General features: G+C 41.4%; 1 protein-coding gene across 2 annotated transcripts; it reads left to right on the top strand.

The window, feature by feature from the left end:
• Positions 1-7,024: 7,024 nt before the first annotated feature.
• Positions 7,025-13,884, top strand: cdc42ep3 (CDC42 effector protein (Rho GTPase binding) 3). Of its 2 annotated transcripts, none has more exons than XM_059359579.1 (2): positions 7,025-7,134; positions 12,050-13,884. In XM_059359579.1, the coding sequence occupies exon 2, from the start codon at positions 12,269-12,271 to the stop codon at positions 13,322-13,324; it is 1,056 nt and encodes a 351-aa protein (XP_059215562.1). In that variant the 5' UTR covers positions 7,025-7,134; positions 12,050-12,268; the 3' UTR covers positions 13,325-13,884. The 2 variants fall into 2 exon arrangements, with proteins under 2 accessions (XP_059215562.1, XP_059215561.1); XM_059359578.1 differs by lacking the exon at positions 7,025-7,134 and adding an exon at positions 7,186-7,278.
• Positions 13,885-19,948: the final 6,064 nt, after the last annotated feature.

Raw genomic sequence — 19,948 nt, forward strand, 5'->3', positions numbered from 1 at the left:
TGATGTGATGTATAGGGAGGAAGATAGGGCCGCATTGAGTCATCAGCAGTCATAAGTCGAGCGGTGTACGGGACTTTGTTGTACTGTAAAAGAGCCATTCGGAATTGTGCGGTGTATGGAACACGAATGTGCTAATAAAACTTGCTGAACAGAGTATTGAGTGCTTTGTGTTTGGCCAGCTCACCCATTAACTTAGTGCAGTTGCTAAAATTGCCACGATAATCATCATCAAACTGAAACTGGCCTCATGGAGTTTACAGCCAGAACTTTAGAGGTAAATTTACAGTAGGGCTCCACGCTGCTTTGTTTTCTAGTCTGGATGATGAAGAAGTCTGGATTTGGAGCTTTTGGAGACTCCAGAGGTTTAATGCAGCAATAGTGTTTTTTTCAGTGTGATAGATGGATTCCAGTTCTTAACATTTGGGCCGTAGATGAAGAACATTACATCTGTGATCTGGCTAAACTTTTCATCACACTATCACCAGTTTTAGACATGGATGGATCCCTGAATGGGCCTATTGAGCTCCGGCCCCGGGGCCAGAAGTTGACTATGACTATGAATGACTATGAGAATGAGCAAAACAGCCAAGAAACCCCCAAATAACTACAAAGAGACATTAACTGACTTCACAGACACACAAAGCAATTATAAAGATACTAAAAATGATAAAGAGACACGAAACGACAAAGAAGCTCAAACTGACTACAGAAGGACACAGAACAACTAAAAAGAGATGAAATGACAACAGGGACACAACATAACTACAAAGATATCAAAATGATGACAAAGAGACATAAAAGCAACTACAAAGACACAAAGAAATACTACAAAAAGACACAAAATCATTTCAAAGGAACTCAAAATTACGGCAAAAGACACAAAATTACTTCAAAGAGACACAAAACAATTACAAAGACACACACAATGACAACAAAGACAAAAAATAAGCTCAAATTGACTATAGAGGGACATAAAACAACTACAACAAATTATGAAAATGACACAAAGTAACTAATAAGACACAAAACAACTACAAAGACACAAAATAATTTCAATGACACTCAAAATTATGGCAAAAAGACACTAAATGACTTCAAAGACACACAGATCAACTACAGTATCATATAAAAGGGGCTTGTTTTGCCTTTTTGCCCCATGAACAAAAAAAATAAAAAAGCTCAAATTAACTACTGAGGGACATAAAAGAATTACAGACAAGACTCTCCAAATGGTGAAAAAGACACATAAAATTACAACAGAGAAGCAAAGTAACTACAAAGAAACTCAAAATGACAACAAAGACGCAAAGAACTACTACAAAGAAACTCAAAATTACCACAAAAAGACACAAAATTACTTCAAAGAGACAAAAACCAACCACATAGAGATACAAAACAACTGCAGTGTCTTATAAAAGGGGCGGAGGGACCTTTTGCATTGCTGGCCCTTTGTTTCATAACCAGTCGATGGTTTTAAATAAGCAGCAGCCAGAAGCAGCAGCAGCCTTTCTAGAAGACCTTCAGAGCTTTGTGAGTGTTTCATGTTCCTCCCTCAGACAGACAGGAAGTGATAATGATGTCTCTTATGGTGGGTGTGAAGGCAGCGGAGGGTGGAGTCGGCCGATGTGTCAGCAGAGCGAGGTGTTAACATGAGATTAAAACTAAATCTGTACGACAGAGAGAGTCACGATCCACACTTACTGTAGCAGCAGCTACACCTCATGAGCTGCTGGTGAATGTGTCAAGAGCTGAGCTCCTTTAAATCTGTTTTTATCAGGCTTGTTTACCTGACCTGAGATCTACTACAAAGAGACACAAAACAATGACAAAGAAACTCAACATTACCACAAAAAGACACAAAAATAAAGACACAGAATAAATCATTTCAATGACACTCAAAATTATGGCAGAAAGACACAAAATGACTTCAAAAAGACACAAAAAACTACTACAAAGAGAAAAAAAACAACTACAAAGACACAAAGAACTACTACAAAGAGACACAAAATAACTACTACATCATATTTAATTATAATATCAATTATGAAAAAGACATAAAATGACAACAGAGACAAAGAACTACTACAAAGAAACACAAAATTACTTCAAAAAGACACAAAATTACTTCAAAAAGACACAAAAAACTACCACAAAGAGACACAAAACAACTACAATATCATATTCAATTATAATATAAATTATGAAAAAGACATAAAAATGATAACAAAGAGACACAAAACAACTACAAAGAAACTCAAAATTACCACAAAAAGACACAAAATAATTTCAGACACTAAAAATTACAGCAAAAAGACACAAATCAACTACAAAGACACAAAAAACTACAACAAAAAGACACAAAACAACTCCAATATCATATTCAATTATAATATCAATTATGAAAAAGACACAGAGTAACTGTAAAGACAGTCAGAATGACGACAGGAGAGAGTCGTGTTACACCTCATGAGCTGCTGGTGAATGTGTCGAGAGCTGAGCTTCTTTAGAATCTGTTTTTCTCGGCTGATTTACTTTAGAGGACAAGGACGGCTTGTTTACCTGAGATCAGTGTGTTATGTGTCAGACGGAGGAAACCTCAGTGGAAGGTTTACAGGACGCCTCAGAGACAGCAGCTCCATTAGAAAGCTCTCCTTGTGTAAACGGCAGAGACGAGCCAGACCCAAGCAAATTAGTCCTGAAATGGAATAAAAAACGAGTCTAATTCCTCCAATAACACAACCCCAAAACACAACTTGTGATGGAATAACAAAAACAAGACGACAAGCATATTCCTGGCAAAACCAGCTGTGTTCAACAGAAAACACCACACAGAGCATCGGTCTGGAGAAGAATATCTGAGAATAGTTGAGGGGAAAACACTGAACACTAAACATAAACGCCAATAATATGTGGGTGGGAAATTTAGGGTATGAACACTTTTCGTTGAGGGGAAATTATGAAAGCTCACGAGAGTTACACTGTAAAAAAACTGTTGTTTTTACGGTAAAAAACCGGCAGAACAAATATAATGATAACAACAAAAACAGCTCATGAGAGTTTAATTTAAGAGCTGATATCTAGACATTTAACATGGTTTTATTGATTGTGATTTTGGTTATTATCAAGAAAACCATGGAAATGTCCAGATATCAGCTCTCACCAGGCATTAAAATGAACAAGAGACTGAAGAAAACAAGGATCCAATATTTTTTCCATGACTGTAGATATAAAAAGTACATTTTCATGCTGATACTTTAGTACTTTAACTTCAGTAGGTATATGTACTTTTACTGCAGTAAGGGATCTGAATACTTCTTCCACCACTGCTTGTAGCTTTATGGCGTAAATATATGTATTAATACTACAGGAAATCAGTAATAAACTATTAAGAATGATGACCTTTATGTTTGCCAGGCTGAAACACAAACAGTTTGGCTGGTTTACATTTTCCTCCTCACTTTTTTTACATAGTTTGTGGCTAATTAAAAAGTGATATTAATGACTTAGAGGCTAAACAAGTACAGACTTGATGGCTTCTCATAATAAAGCAAAATAATAATAATAATGTTGGAGTAGTAAAAGCTACGATGGATTTTAGTTCAGACAAAAAGAAATTTCACAACTTGGCAACCCACATTTGGCCTTTGATTACTGAACTGATTCAATAAGCAACAAAATATGAACTTTCTAACTATTCCTGTAAACTTTTCATTGTTAACATATTGTGTTTTTATTGTCTGCATGCCTCATGTGTGCAAAATGTGTTTTTATATTGTTGCTTTGGCGCTTTCTATTGCTTTTCATAAGCCCCTCTCAGACTGAAAAGACCCACTAAAGACCCAGATCGTCACATTTCAATCCGATTGTGGAACAAAGTGGGAGGAGACGGTAGACAGATCAGCAGCACTACAATAAGAAGGTGCATTCAAAACAATGATGGTGGAGGAACTGCCCGTCAGGCTGCAGAATCTCTACAGACTCTAACGAAGTTGTTCTGCATTCTGCTGAACATGATTCGTTTACTGTCTGTCTGTTTCTGATGATAAATATGTTTTTCTTTCTTTTAGTCAGGCGGCTGAGCTAAATAAAGAGGACACGCTGGACAAAAGCACCACATTTTTTCCACCTGCTCTCTTTCACCATAGGTTTCAATTTTTGGTAGGAGCCACTTCATCAAGATTGCAGATTGGAGATGGCAGCCATATAAAGTCTATGAGAACCATTATATCTTCCAAGCCACTTAGAAGGTCAATCTGGGTGTCAAAATCTACATTTTCTGGGTCAAAGAATCATTTAAAGCTGTTGATAATATCACTAGACGATTATTTGATCAAATGGTCTTCAAGTGCTGCAGCAGGGAATCCTGAGTTAAAAATGTTTGGACTCTCTGTTAACAGGAGAGTGAGGATTAGCTGCCATGTACTGCTCAAAAACATCAAGGCAAAGCTTTCATCTCATGTCAGATCTTGTAAATACATTTTTCCCAACAGAAAATGTACCAAGATTGACCTTCTAAGTGGCTTGGAAGATATATTGGTTCTCATAGACCTTATATGGCTGCCATTACCGACCCACAATCTTGACGAAGTGGCTCTCTAGTGACTATTATTATACTGGCCTTCTAAGGCCAGTATAATAATAGCAGTATATAACAGTATATAGTAATAATAGTAGTAGTAAATAGTATATGTTAATAATAATAGTAGTAGTAGTAGTAGTAGTAATAATAATAATAATGTATCCCCTTGTAACAATAGAATATACCTCCCTATATATACATTTGCAACAGCTAACCCATGTTTGACGTGGTGCCAGAGCTCCTTATTCACATGTTGGTGGGAGAGAAAACGCTGCTGTTTATTTGGTTATTTGGTTTATTTGGTATAATGGTTTCCATGAGAGTGATTGCCGTCCTGTCATTGTTTCAGTTGTTTGTCCTCAAAGTGGAGAGAGAGAGAGACAACTGTTAGTTTTAGTTCAGAGGAGTGTTCAGATCCACAACATGACATTTCATAAAGTGATGAATCAGTTATGAATCCCCAGAGATCCTGATGTGATGTGGAGATGGCAGGAGAGAGTACCAGCAACCTGTAAGAAGTGCTCAAGAAGATTTCCTCCTGTTTTTGGTCAGTTAGGAGCTAACTGAAGAAGTCCTGTCATGTTTGTTTGGTAGATGTTAGAACACTAAATATCGATACTTGGCGGCCATTAATTGATATAATATTGATTAATTACCTCCAGTAAATAATCATATTAATATCGGCTGATTTTCCATTTATCTGCTTAACTTCATTGTGTAAACTGGCTCACTGGGAATGAATCAATGTCTGCTGCTGGAACCAGCAGGATAACTGGCACATTTACAGGAATACTGATTAATGTTCACTGTCCTTATTAATCAGCGAAACAAAATAATGTATTAACTAATGATGAAGTCATTATCCACAACTGACTCAGCCTTTACTCTCATTACGCCTTATTAGGAAGTTATCACTGACTTGAGTTTCATCTCTCTCCTGCTGAGTAATTAATCTTTTCTGAGGGGGAATTTCCTCTCGGAGTTTCCAAGGTCTTCCTAAATGAGAAGACAAGTGTTGTGTGTTCTGCTTTACGGATCATGTGCCGGCCACATGGACGCCGCGATGACATCACCCCGAGGCGACTCGGCGCTAAAAGGGCTTCATTCACAACCGCTGTTTAACTGGTGCTAAATAACGGCCGTGTGAGTTAAATAGAGGGTGTCTCTGCAGCGTGAGCCGTCCACAAACAGACACACAACCCGCATTCATTTCAGCACAAGACTTTGCAAAACATCATATCTGACTAGTTATTACAGCGGCGCATCCATCACAGGCAGCAGAGGAGAAAGCGGATTAGGCAGAATGAGCCCGGAGAGGAAGGAGAGGTGAGAATCTGTGGTGTTTGCAGAAGGATGTGCTGCTTTATATGCTGGACAAGGCAGGATTACTGTAGCGGGCTTGTGAGGACATGCATTCACCCTGAGCCTTAACCACACACACACACACACACACACACACACACACACACACACATTGATTGAGAAACAAGCACCCTTCCCCCCACATCTATCTTCATTCCCTTTTGTAACACACTGTACACACAGAAACACACACCTCTCCTCTTGCTTTCCCCATCAGTCGTTTCAGGGGGGACACAGCAAAGTGTGACATCACCCCCGAGCTGCACCGTTACCAAGGTGATACGATTTTTCCCCCTATAAAAAGCATAAAACTGCAAAAAAATTGGATGCACAGCCGAGGTTTCATGTCCTTGACTTGAGGGCATCAGGTTAAAACCTTTACCCACAGACGTGTCTCCGTCTTTGCATTTAAAATGATTATAGAGAAACAAAGATTTCCACTGTGCAAGTCTATTTCTGTGCTGCAGCAGTACACATGTGCTGTCCATTATCTGGAAAGGTCCCGTGCACGTGCTGCAGTGCTGCAGTATTCTGCAGCAATTAGTCCACAGTGTCGCCTCACTCAGCCTGCAGCAGGAAGAAAGATTTTGCACAAAATGAACACAACTGGACAGAATATGTAGCGATTATAGCTTGTGAAAGCAATAGGAGGGCATGTGTTGTAGATAAGGATTTAGAAGTGAGACAGAGTCCAGTCAAGTGTCTGCCGGCTGCATTTACAGGACGGCTCTTATCAGATGTGAGAGTCAGACAGGGTGAGGCAGGGAGAGAGGGATCAGTGGACACATTCTCAGGGTTTGTATCATGTAGATTCTTTAAAGAGGAGAGACAGCCAGACAGCCCAGCGGCCAGTTCAAGTCCTCCGCGAGACGGAGCTGTGATCACTCGTCACCACAGATCCACCAAGACACAGGAAGCAAAGGAGGATCCAACACCACAGAGCTGCTTTAAGAAGAAAATAATCTGAGCTTTGGGTTAGAGGAGAGAGAGGACAGACACACACAGGTGCTGCTAGAGGGAGAGAAGAGAGAGAGAACAGAGAGAGAGGAAGGAGAGAGGAGGGGGAGAGAGAGAGGAGGTGTAGGAGGAGACTTGCTTCAGAAGGGAAAAGGAGCCGGAGAGCAATTCCAAAACAGCTGTCCGGCAGACGTCCCAGTCGACAGAAGTGCAGCCCGAGGCAGAGACCGGAGGAGGTTAGTGTCAACAACCACAGGAGCAGAACAGCAGCCTGAACACACACACACACACACACACACACACACACACACACACACACCAACCTGAGGCTGCAGCGTGCAGGACGTACCTGAAAGATCTCCTCATCGGGAATATCTGAGGTGAGTGAGAGCACGGAGCATGTTTTATTTCACACTGGGAGATAATGTGAATGAGTAGATGAGAATAAGAGTCTTTCTTGAATGGGATCCTGCTTAGAGACAGTGAAACGGGGGAAGCATGCTTGCTGCCTGCACGGGAGCAATTGTCCGGCTCTCATACATGTAACACAAGAGCCAAACTGTTAGAAGCAACATGATATCCTGCCGCTTTCCAAGAGAGACATTTTTAGTCCAGCTACACACTGAAGGCATGTTCCTCTGAAATGCAGAGCTGGCTTTGCCTTTATCTCTGGAGGGGAGCTGATTTGGAGCCAGTTTTTATGATTGCACTGGTAGGAAAATACTTTTGTTGCCAGTATATGTTGACATTCCCTTCATGTTTGGTCCGCTTTGATTTGGCTTCTTAGTCCTCTGTGCCAAGGATAACTCTGGCATGTGCTGGCCATGCTTGCGGGTGGCACAAGGGGAGCGAGAAAGAAAGACAGAACAAATACTCCACCCTGCCATTCGCCCTCGTCCTGCACCGCCACCCGGCCCCCTGAAAGTAAAGGCCTTTGCCTATAATTGAGGTTTCTTTATGTAACAAACAGCTATTCTGTAAGGCTACCATTACCCTCTGTGGTATGTGCATTTGCTTTTTATAACAACCCCCAAAGAGAGGGTCTTTCTGCTATTCAAAGGCGTGACACAAGTCAAGGCCACCGTTAGATGTTGACTTCAAACTTCTTTAAAGTTGCTCTGTGGGAGGGATAGAAGTGATTCTCCCATATGCTGATGATGTTATACTAACCACAACACAAGCGCAGCAGCAGCAGCAGTGATGTGAAATGTCAGCACAGTAATCCCATCACGGGAGGAATATTTAGAGGGATGCATGTGTCTATTTTAAAGAATGTGGAAGTCATATACAGGTCATATTTTCTGAGCAGCTGCTCTCCTAAAGCCTCCCTCCCTGTACGTCCCTCATCACCGGCTTTGGAGCACTTTGGCGTCATCGAACTGCAGCGTTTATTTAGGCTACAGTAGTTACACTGCCTCTAAGAATACACTGACCCAGTAAAATCACACGTGACACTTAAAGTGCCCAGAAATACCCAGACAAATCACGAGCTGTTAGTTTAATTACCAGATACATTTATCTGCTCTCATCGCCCCTCCAACCACTAACCGATGAGGCAAAGCTCCATTTTTAAAGAGGCTGGAGTGGCTCCAGATCACTTCGTGCCCAGACAAGATAGCTGTTGCTGACCCAATGACACAGTGGCTTTTTATCCTGCAGCGCCCATTATGACTGGATGGCTGCTCGGGAAGCAATTTAGGGAATGAAGGTGGCATCAGATCCGCACTTCCCCAAGAGGTGTAAATGAAACCCGTGACCGCATTCTGTGGCGGCGCCGGGCTCGAAAACAACACGTGCCAACACTTCCTGTTTTTGGATCCGTTCCAAATTGAGGGTGCAAATCTGGCCTTGGCTTTGAAATATACCAGAATACACCTGCTCGACTATTAACATCCTGCAGGGAGACGAATGGATTCATTGGGTCAGGACACCCTGGGAGATCCTCAGCTGCTGCAATTGATTTCCTCTCAGGGCTACACAACTTAACTAAAACTGCAGTGACTCTTGAGACTCCACTAGAATCAATACTTATTTATCATTACCTATCTATTAAAGCAAGAAGCATCTGTGTGTGTGTGTCTAGGGCATATCTCTCTGACCGTTAGTCAGACTGACCTCAGATTTCGTATGTGTCTTGCGCATGGCACTAAGGTGTGCATCCTCGATTTTGAAGATTTTTGAATTCATTTTTCAAAATATCATTATTTACGTAGGACGTGTTGCAGCATTGCACTGTTTCTGATCGGACAGATCACGCCTCATTATACATCCCACTTTCACACACAACCTCATTTGGCCAAATTTGAAAAATCTACTGAATCTCCCTCTGTACGACTACATACTGCTGCACTAGTTACATTAACCGTCATACCGGTTGCACAGCAGATTCCTAAAAGTCCGACATGAGGATATTGTTTTCTTCAGACTTTGCTGTTGGCCTCTGGAATTCCAGTCATATTTGCCATATAAGCAGCAGCAGGACGGCTGACGTGAAGGTCAGAGCTGCAGCTTCATCAGACCAGCTGATTCTCACAGGACACAAGTGTTGACTTTGGCCAGGATGCACAGCAGATGTCCCCCTGTGAGAGTTGCAGGAGTTGGATTGGACTCTTCTGCTGGATAGTTTCCTATAACTTCAGTCCATACTATTGATTCCAACCAAGACTATCATCCATTACAATGCATGAGCTGTGCATGCCACTGGAGAGAGGCTAGAAGTGATCAGGGCAGCAGAACCAATAATCAATAGTTTGACAGGAAGTGTTTGAGCCAACAGTGCAGCAGTGACCTTCTGTTGTTGGGAGCAGCGTTGCAGAAGTTAAAACAGATATAGAGATGCTCACAGGAAGCAGCTCTGGGCTCGGCGCTGCGTCTGTTTCCTGGTTCTAGCGAGCCGAGCCCCGATTCCCTCTGCAGCGATCAGCTGTCAAGGTCAGAAGGAATGAGGAGCAGCAGAGAGAGACAGAACAAGTGGGAGGAAGAGAAATGGAAGAAAAAGCTTGAGCTAAACAATTGAGGGATTTTGCTGTTCCCCCCCTCCCCTCCTCCTCCTCCTCTTCATCAAACACTGCAGTGCTCCTCGCCTCCTCCTCCTCTCTGCTCTCTCCTTTCTCTCCCTCACTGTTAACAAACAAACACTCGCTCTCCTTCACACACATGGCGTGCATTCAAAACGATATCTCTCACGAGGGCAGTCACACCAGCACTCGAACACACCGCGGCACTCGAACACACCGCGACCCTCGGAGAGCGCCGCTGCCAGTCACCACACTCACACATGTTCTGCATCCCTGCAGGTTATATTTAGCCGCCAGGCGCTTCCCATTGGCTGACAGGTTTATTTATGCTGTCATGGCATCCTCTGATGAGTGAAGACTTCAACAACATATTTTAACCCAGTTTATTAAAAGTTGTGGCTCTCATATCGGCGCTTCTGCACCAAGGTTATTATAGTTAACGAAAAGTAATGAAATAACGAAAACTAGAATTGAAAAAGCATTTTCGTTAACTGAAATAAAAATAAAAATGAGAGGTCTGAAACTGTATTGTGTGGTTACAAAACTAACTAAAATTATAGTGAAAATGTCTTTAGTTTCGTTTTTGTCAATTTTTTTCATACGTAAACCTTTTTGGTTGATATGAAATCTATTTCATCTATCTGGTTTTATGACTTAATAAACTTATTGGGGCTGAGATGGATCAGACAAAGGAAATAAAGGAACATTTATTGTGACCTTATTGAATCTGGACCCAACAAATACCCCATTACAAAACAACTACAACTAAACTAAAACTAAGCATTTTCAATAAAATAAAAACTAATTTAAACTATCTGAATTTGAAAACTAAAATTGACAACGAAAGTCAAACTAAAACTAATGAAACATCCATAACTCTTATAACCTTGTTCTGCACTTCATCAACAGGTAGAAACTCTAGAGTCGTGTTGTCAGAGAAAAAGCTTCTCAGCCTGCTGTTTGGATCCAAATACGCAGCAAGTGTCTCTCTGTGGCTCCACACTAATGTGCCTGCTGAATAAACATAGCCTACTTAAAGTGTCTGTGATAAGGCTGATGCAGAGCGTCTCTGTGGGTCGCTGCTGCAGGAATGTGGATGTTTTCTCGGTGGAACTTTTTTTTTCTGTTTGGGATGAGTGGGTGGGTGGACCTGACCGCCCAGGAACTGTTTTGTGCAGCGGTGCTCTCTGTCAGACGGTCACTGCTGACAGACCTCTCATAAGTAAATATGTCTATAAATGGGCAAGCTCTCTCCTGACTGGTGCTCCCCCCCCCCCATCTCACACACACACACACACACACACACACACACACACACACACACTCACACACACACACAGACACACACACACACACACACACACACACACACACTCCCTCCCTCCACCGAGTGTTTTTCCCTTTCTCCTCGGTTGCTATGTCATTTCAAACGGTCAAACCGATTCTCCCTCGTCTTACATCCGACACTCAGCTCTCTGCCAACGTGGTGACATTCTCGGTTGGTTTGTAATGGAAAAGCAGAGAGAAGCAATCAGGCACCTTTTATCAACTTTAATACCGCCTTAATAGAGTTTATCTCCGCCTTTATTAAACTCTTTGCCCTTCAAAGCCAAATCAATTCACAATCTGCATCACCTTCTTTCTTAAGATCCACTTGCTCTCTAATCCTTTGCTCTAGATCTCTCTCCACAATCCCCAGAAACCCCTGAACCCTTCCCCCCCTCAGCTCCGGGTCATCTCTTTCTGTCTCTGCGTGTTGAGCAGTAGCTGGTTCCTAAAACAGCCTCTGATCCTCTAAAGTCCGCTCTGCTTCTCCTCTCCCAATCTGCGGTCCAGCTGTTCCACATTAGCACATCCAGAGCTGCAGAGGCCAAAGGAGGCTCGTGTGTTGAATAGAGAATCGAGCAGCTTCAGCCTCGTCCTCCTCTGGCTCCTACGCTGCCAGATGCAAGACGAGGATATGATTGTTTTTTTTTTGCAGGATCCAGAGTTTGTTTGTGGGACTTGTGTTGCTGACCAGATTTCTTTTTCTGGAAGGCCAGGACAGGACAGGGACTTTCAGGAAATGTGTCCGTGCTGAGATCATGTTTAAAATAAAAACGCTGACGTATTCTCTGTTTGTCTCTGATTTCAGGACGTTCGACCTTCCTCCACCGGCGGACACCACCAGTCCTGCTTGGTTTCCTGATCGATGCGGCAATTGCTGAAATTATTTTTGGAGTCCTATCTGACCGGCGTGTTCCTGAGAATGTAACTGGAGCTCCTCCCAGGGGGAACTGTACCGTCCAGAACTTCTAGAGCCTTTCCGATCTCTCCATCCTGCATATCTGAGATCTCTTCCTGCAGCGTCAACATGCCAGCCAAAGCTCCCATATACCTGAAACCCAACAACAGCAAGAAGGGGAAGAAGTGTCGCCTGAGAGACATGCTGTCCCCGGACATGATCAGTCCGCCGCTGGGCGACTTCCGCCACACCATCCACATCGGGAAGGGCGGCGAGAGGGACGCCTTCGGAGACATGTCGTTCCTCCAGGGGAACTTTGAGCTCCTGCCTGGGAAGGCAGACCTCCTCCCTCAGTACGGGGTCCAGAGTGAGTTCCTGAGAGCCAACAGCACCGGAGACGCTTCCTTCGCCGAGACGCCTTCTCCGGTGCTGAAGAACGCCATCTCCCTCCCGACGATCGGCGGCTGCCAGGCGCTCACCCTCCCCATGATCTCCTCCACCGTGTTCCCGTTGCCCCCGGAGCCTCTGGAGGACATCATGGGCTCCACAACTCCCATGAAACAGCAACAGCTCCCCGACAGCACGGACCAGCTGGAGATCCTGCAGATGGACGCGCTCCTGCGCTCCATGGACGTCTTCAACAGCGAGCCTTCTTCTCCCTCCAAAGACATGCGCTCCAAGCCCGACGTCCTCTTGGATCTGCTGGAAAACAAACGCAAGTCCAACTCTAAAGCGGTCGCCAAAGCCAACAAAATAAACAAGAGCGAGCCGCGGTTTGAGGAGCCGTCGTCCTACTACATCAGCAGCAGCAGCAGCAGCTTCAAAGCTAATGGGAGCCTGAACAGCAACGTGAGCAGCGACAGCTTTGACAGCTTTGGCGGTAAAGGGGACTTTCAGAATAAGAGCTTCGACGGCAACGGGTACGAACACTTTAACAATGACATTAACCTGGGCTTCAAGCAGCAGCTCTCTCAGTGCCATGAGTGGGTGGACAGGGACAGTGGGGTGGAGGAGGGCCGCATCTCTGATTTTGAGTTTGAGTTTTCGAAGCCGAAGAGCACATCGCGGGACTCCCTCGCCCACATCACGGGCTCCTTCCTGTCCCTCGAACTCGACCTGGGCCCGTCCATCCTGGACGACGTCCTCAACATCATGGATCAACCGGCAGCGAAGAGCAGGCCTTGAGCTGCAGCCCTAACCCTAACCCAGAGAGGAGAAAGGGAATTATTAAACTATAGCCATCAGGAGAGAAAGACTCAACAAAGCAATCAAAATGGTGTCTGGATATATCATTGAGATGAAAATGAGCTACAACAGACAGAGCTGCTTATGTTTTTATTGTCAAAACATATAACTATTCTAGCTTCTATGGAGTGTTGATTCTTCTTCTTCTTCCTTTTTGTTTTTGGTTTGCCATGTCGCATGTTTAAGATGCATGAGTTTCAGCTAAAAACAGCCATTGTGCCTTTGATTTTAGTTCCTGTAAGTAAAGATGCTACGTGATAGATTTGTGTTCTTATGTTGAATTCCACCGTTTGTACACAATAACTTTGAGTTCCTTTTTTTGCTTTTTTTTTTTTTTTTTTTACACAGTCTTGAACATATTGCATTATTTGACTTTAAGTGTGTTTAACAAAGCAATATTTTTGTTTGTCACGTAATTCATTTGCCACATTTCAAACTACAGAACACTATGCATATTTGTGTTTTTAAAATTGTAACACAAATAAATTAATTTTGTCCTATTCTGGCTAATTCTTTTTGAGGGGGTCATTTTTGGACATCCCATAATATGGTGGTTTTTTTGCTATTTTTGGATAAACTATTCTAGCACATTTATCAACATAGAGATTATAATTAGTCCATTTCTAAAATTTGGCCTTTTTGACAAAAATGTATGTATTATAGTATGACTTTTTTCAGTTTTTGGACATAAGATAATACAGTGTTTTTCTGTAATTTCTGGCCATATTATGCTCTAGTATGTTTTTGAAATTTGACAACAAATTTCAACGATTTTTTGACAAAAATCGACATGCTATTGTATGAGCTTAAAAATGCTTAAATTGGGGCTGCCAGCTGTAACAAAAAATATGTTACATATTTTGATTCATTTAGATTAATTAGTCACACACACATTCATATAAACCAAAAAAAGAGTTTAAAAAATATTCAAAGCCTCAGTTAATCTTCTCTACCATTAAATTTAACCTACAGTTATTTAAATTCAGTGATTGAGTTGGTTAACTCCAAAAAAATTGGGGTGTTGGATAAAACATAAATAGTCTAAAATTAGATAATTTTTTTCCCTGTGTGACAGATATTCAATCGAAAACTATTTATTTAGCCTCTTAAAACCCTGCTAGCAGAGGTGGAAGAAGCATTCAGATCTCTTACTGCAGTAAAAGTACAAATACTGCACTGCAAAATTACTCCACTACAAGTAAAAGTCCTGCATTCAAAACTTACTGAAGTAAAAGTACAAAAGTATCAGCATCAAAATGTACTTAAAGATTCAAAAGTAAAAGTACTCGTTATGCAGAATGAACCACTCAGATTGTTTTATATATTCAAGATATGTTATTAGATCATTTGTACTGAAGCATTTATGTAAACAGCATTTTACTGTTAAGGTAGAACACATTTTAACAGCTTAATATACTGTTAATCTAATCTAATCACTTTAAATTGATCATGTTTTAATGGTAATTCACAACCTGTAAAGTAACTTAAGCTGTCAGCTAAATGTAGTACAATATTTACCTCTAAATGTAGTGAAGTAGAAATATAATATAAAATGGAAATACTAAAGTAAAGTACAAGTACGGTTTCCTTGAGTGCCAAGAAAGGCGCCTCCAAATAAAATGTATTATTATTATTATTAAGTACCTCAAAATGTATTTAAGTACAGTACTAGAGTAAATGTACTTAGTTACATTCCACCACTGCATATATGTAATTGAAAACTGTAAAAAACAAAAAAACAATCCATTTAGCCTGTTAAAACCCTGCAGGTGAGGCCGAGGGAGGGGAAAGATGACCCAACAACTGATGGAGTGTCGGTTGTGTTTTAGCCACAAGCTAAACAAGCTAAACAAGCAGAAAGTAGAAGATATTACCTTCCAAATGAAGACTCATACATGCATTTTGACATTACAGTTCTTCTGTTATAAGCTTTGCTGCCCCTATCCCTAACCCTACCTGAGTAGGTGGGTTTTAAGAGATTAACTTTCAAAGTGACACATTTTTGTTTTTGTAAATATACGCTCTAAACATTGTGTTTTAATCTACATTTTACACAGTGTCCCAGCTTCTTTGGGATCTAGGTTGAGCTTGAAGTCCTCCCAACAGTCCATGTGGGTGTTTTTCTGAATCACTGGACCACACAACGTTTCTGTCTTCTGCTTCCATCATCTTGATAAACGTCCGTTGGACGGCTCAGGCTCAGTGACGTACGGGGTCAAAGGCTGCAGCAGGATTCATCTGTGTCATTTGTTTTGGCACATTTCTTTTTTAATATTAATTGAAATAAACGTTGTATTTTGACAACCTTATATTAAACAAGATAGCTCAGAGAGGAACGAGAGGCTGAGAGCCAGAATATCACTGGGAGAAAAAAAGTGGCACAAAAGTGAAAAAGACAGAAGACAGATAGCGAGGAGAGAAAGCTAGAGATGGACAGAGAGAAGGATGGAATATTTGCAGCCTTTGTTCACATTTGCAACATTTAAAATTCTTTATTGAGCATGATAGTGTTCTGAAAGTAAAAAAAAGATTCAAAATCACATTTTATGTTGGACTAAAAGGACTAAAAAAGACACAAAATGACCAAAAAAAGACGCAAAATGACTAAAAAAGACAAAATTACTAAAAAAAAGACACAAAATGACAAAAAAAAAAAAAAAAAACACAGAAGAAGACACAAAATGACCAAGGTTGTTACGCTAAACACACAAGACAAATAAAATAGTCACACTAGAATAAAAACTAGAGTTGGATTTTAATATTAATTGAAATAAACGTTGTATTTTGACAAGCCTATATTAAACAAGATAGCTCAGAGAGGAACGAGAGCCAGAATATCACTGGAGAAAAAAAAGTAGCAGAAAAGTGAAAAAGACAGAGAAGACAGATAGCGAGGAGAGAAAGCTAGAGATGGACAGAAAGAAGGAGTGAATGGCTTTATTCTCTGACATTCCTGACATTCTGCAGTGGGAGCTCCGCTGGGCTTCACCTCCAACAGCCTGCTCCGTTTGTTTGTTAGGACGGAGGAGGAGGAGGAGGAGGAGGAGGAGGAGGAGGAGGCTCGCTCAGATTCCTGCATTCCAGCACAGAGCACAAATGTCCAGCAGCAGACATCAATCAGCTGTTCTAGTGGGGGGGGGGCTCAGAGCATGCTGCCCAATGTTTCTATCTATGGTTTCTATATGTGAAGGGCAACGAGGCTGTAAAACACGCTACAAGCTGCAGACTAACTCTGTTCAGTGGGAACGATAGAAGATTCTCTGCCTGACTCGCTGCTATAAAGAACATGTTGACCCAGACAACAGCCTCAACTCTATGGAGTCTAAAGGGCTATATGTCCATTTTCTGTGTCTTTGCAAGTCATTTGTGTCTTTTTTTAGTCATTTTGTGTCTTTTTTTGGTCATTTTGCCTTCTTTTAGTCATTTGGTGTCTTTTTTTATCATTTTGTGTCTTTTTTAGTCTTTTAGTCCAACATAAAATGTGATTTTGAATCTTTTTTTTAACTTTCAAAACACTATCATGCTCAATAAAGAATTTTAAATGTTTCAAATGTGACCAAAGGTGTCAAATCTACCATATAAGAGGGTTCCATCCAGTTCTATCATTTGATACTAAATCTATTTGAGCTTGTCTCCAGTTTTACTTGGTATATCATCATCAAACTGAAACTGGCCTCATGGAGTTTACAGCCAGAACTTTAGAGGTAAATGTACAGTAGGGCTCCACGCTGCTTTGTTTTCTAGTCTGGAGGTCATGAAGAAGTCTGGATTATTTGGAGCTTTTGGAGACTCCACAGGGTTAACCCTCTGAAGTTCAGGAGAATTTGGTTCAAATGTGTCAGCTTCCTCTGCATTCATTTCTGTCTGTTTATCATCTTCCAGTCTGTCCTTACATCACATGCATGGCTGCTTTTTCTCAACACAAGCTTGGCTATCAGTCAGATTTTACATTTTATTTTAATTTACAAAGTATAAAGCTGCCAGGAACCCAAAACACAAACAAAAGACACAGGTTTCTATGGAAATGTACCTTTTTTAACCATTTATACACATAAAAACAGCAGAAAAATAAAATAAAACTACAAAACAGTCTATTTGCATGTAAATTAAAAATAGTAATAGTTTTCATTGTAGAAAGAAAATCCACATTTTATAAATGTCACACTGTGAAAGCTCCTATGATTGCACTTTAACTGGCTTTCTCAGCTTGTCTACATATCAGATATAAATAAAGTTATTACTGTAAATAAAATGTGTATTGTCAACATATAGATGGACTCCAGAGGGTTAAAAGAGGAAGACAGCAGTGATTACTCATGTGTGCAGCCTCTTGAACTCAGTCACCCCTCATCTGCCCCGAACCCTGATCCTCTATGGGCTCCTACTGTAGACACATGAGATACCAAAACCTTTAACCCTCTGGAGTCTCCAAAAGCTCCTAATCCAGACTTCTTCATCACATCCAGACTAGAAAACAAAGCAGCGTGGAGCCCTACTGTACATTTACCTCTAAAGTTCTGGCTGTAAACTCCATGAGGCCAGTTTCAGTTTGATGATGATTATCGTGGCAATTTTAACAACTGCACTAAGTTAATGGGTGAGCTGGCCAAACACAAAGCACTCAATACTCTGTTCAGCAAGTTTTATTAGCACATTCGTGTTCCATACACCGCACAATCCCGAACGGCTCTTTTACAATACAACAAAGTCCCGTACACCGCTCGACTTATGACTGTTGATGACTCAATGTGGCCCTATCTTCCTGCCCTATACATCACATCAGGACAGAGCCCACTGGCCCACACGTTCCCCTCAGTCATGGTGTTAGAAGAGTTGAGTTCAAAGAGTGAGTTCCCAGAATGCTTTGTGTCTTGAATACCAAGTAGGTCGCCGCCTACTTCATGTCCCACCATGCAGGAGACACCAAATTTCCTTCACACTGATATACCAAGTAAAACTGGAGACAAGCTCAAATATATTTAGTTTCAAATGATAGAACTGGATGTGTTCACATTTGCAACATTTCAATATTATTTATTGAGCATGGTAGTGTATTGAAAGTAAAAAAAAGATTCAAAATCACATTTTATTTTGGGCTAAAGGACTAAAAAAAGACACAAAATGACCAAAAAAAGACACAAAATGACTAAAAAAAGACAAAATGCAAAAGCCTGTTTTGATAACGGATGATTTTATTTTTAAAAGGACGAAAAGAGACTTGATCCTGTCGATCGTAAAACTAACATTAACTCAAGTGAGATTTAACTGTTAAAAAAAGTTAAGTTAACTTCAAAAGTAAAAAAAAAAAAAATACACAGATCAATTAAAAATTCCACATGACCATTAACCCATCATCAATTAATTATTTCCACCCTTACTCCTAACACATCCTGAGTGATATGAACGTGTTTGGGAGCTATTTCTGTATGCAAATAATTATCATTTCCACTTCTGTCATTAAACACTCAGCATGTGGCGAACCTCAGAATCCCTCAAAGCCTCAACATGTCCGTAAACAACCGCCAGGGCCGAGTCGAGGCTTCTGAAGCCATCAGCAGATGTTGGAGGAGAATGAAGGAAAGCCGAGTCATGACAGATTCCTTCAGCCACATTAGTGCTAAAGAGTTAGCATGTGCTGAGGCGGTTGGAGTCAACTGAGTAATGAAAACCTTTGCCGTCAAGGTAATGACTGCTTCTACCTGCAGCGGTGCTTCATTGACCTGATGACAGGTTTAACAGACCCGAGCTAACTCTACAGAGAGCCGCCTGCAGCCATGAAGCCTGTTGTGTAACAGATCACAAGTATTTCTGTAGAGACGCCAGAGCTCCCTGACACAAAATACCAGGAAATACCAGTGTTTTATGAAATCCAATACAAATACTAGACATATGTTACACCCTGAACACTGCTCCATGTTGTCTGAGTGATTTCAGCAGCACTCTCACACTGTCTCGTCACTTTTCTGGCTTTAGTCTTCACTGGAAACCTGAGCCAGACAGTAAAACACCAGAGATGTGCAGGAGAAGTCGTCCTGGTGGACTCTGAGGTGGAAGTTTGACCTGAACAGACCTTGACTCCAACTGTAACCAACCACCAGCTGTACAGCAGCACCAACCATCAAGCAGCTCATTGTGACTCCCACAGACTCACACAGGCAACACAATATCCCACTTGTTCCCCTCACAAGTTACATCCTGGCTTCACTTCACTGTTTTTCAGGGTGCAGCCAAACTGGTGTGACTGGAAACAGACTGCCAAACTGGTGACGTCCTCTGAGAGAGGGAGGTGACCGGGTGGTGCCACCACCACTACCTGCTGCCTTGTAATTTGCCAACCATTTGGTTTGACAAAAACAGAAAAAAAGCCTAATTGCTAAATTCTGTGTCTTTGACTTTAAAGCCATGGTGGAAGAGGTTGGTGAAAAACATGAGGAGAAAAACTGTTTTAGAGGGGACCTATTAGGTTTTTTCCTTATTTTCTGTCATATATGCAATGTCAGATTTTCAAATTAAGAGCAGCCAAAATGTCAAATGTTCTAAATGCATGTGGCATGTCATAAGTCT

Source organism: Centropristis striata, chromosome 20 (assembly GCF_030273125.1).
Source record: "Centropristis striata isolate RG_2023a ecotype Rhode Island chromosome 20, C.striata_1.0, whole genome shotgun sequence".
Classification (NCBI taxonomy): Eukaryota; Metazoa; Chordata; class Actinopteri; order Perciformes; family Serranidae; genus Centropristis; species Centropristis striata.

Bases quoted from the DNA above. Each gene is read 5' to 3' on its own strand.
- cdc42ep3 (XM_059359579.1), top strand. From the start codon at position 12,269: ATGCCAGCCAAAGCTCCCATATACCTGAAACCCAACAACAGCAAGAAG.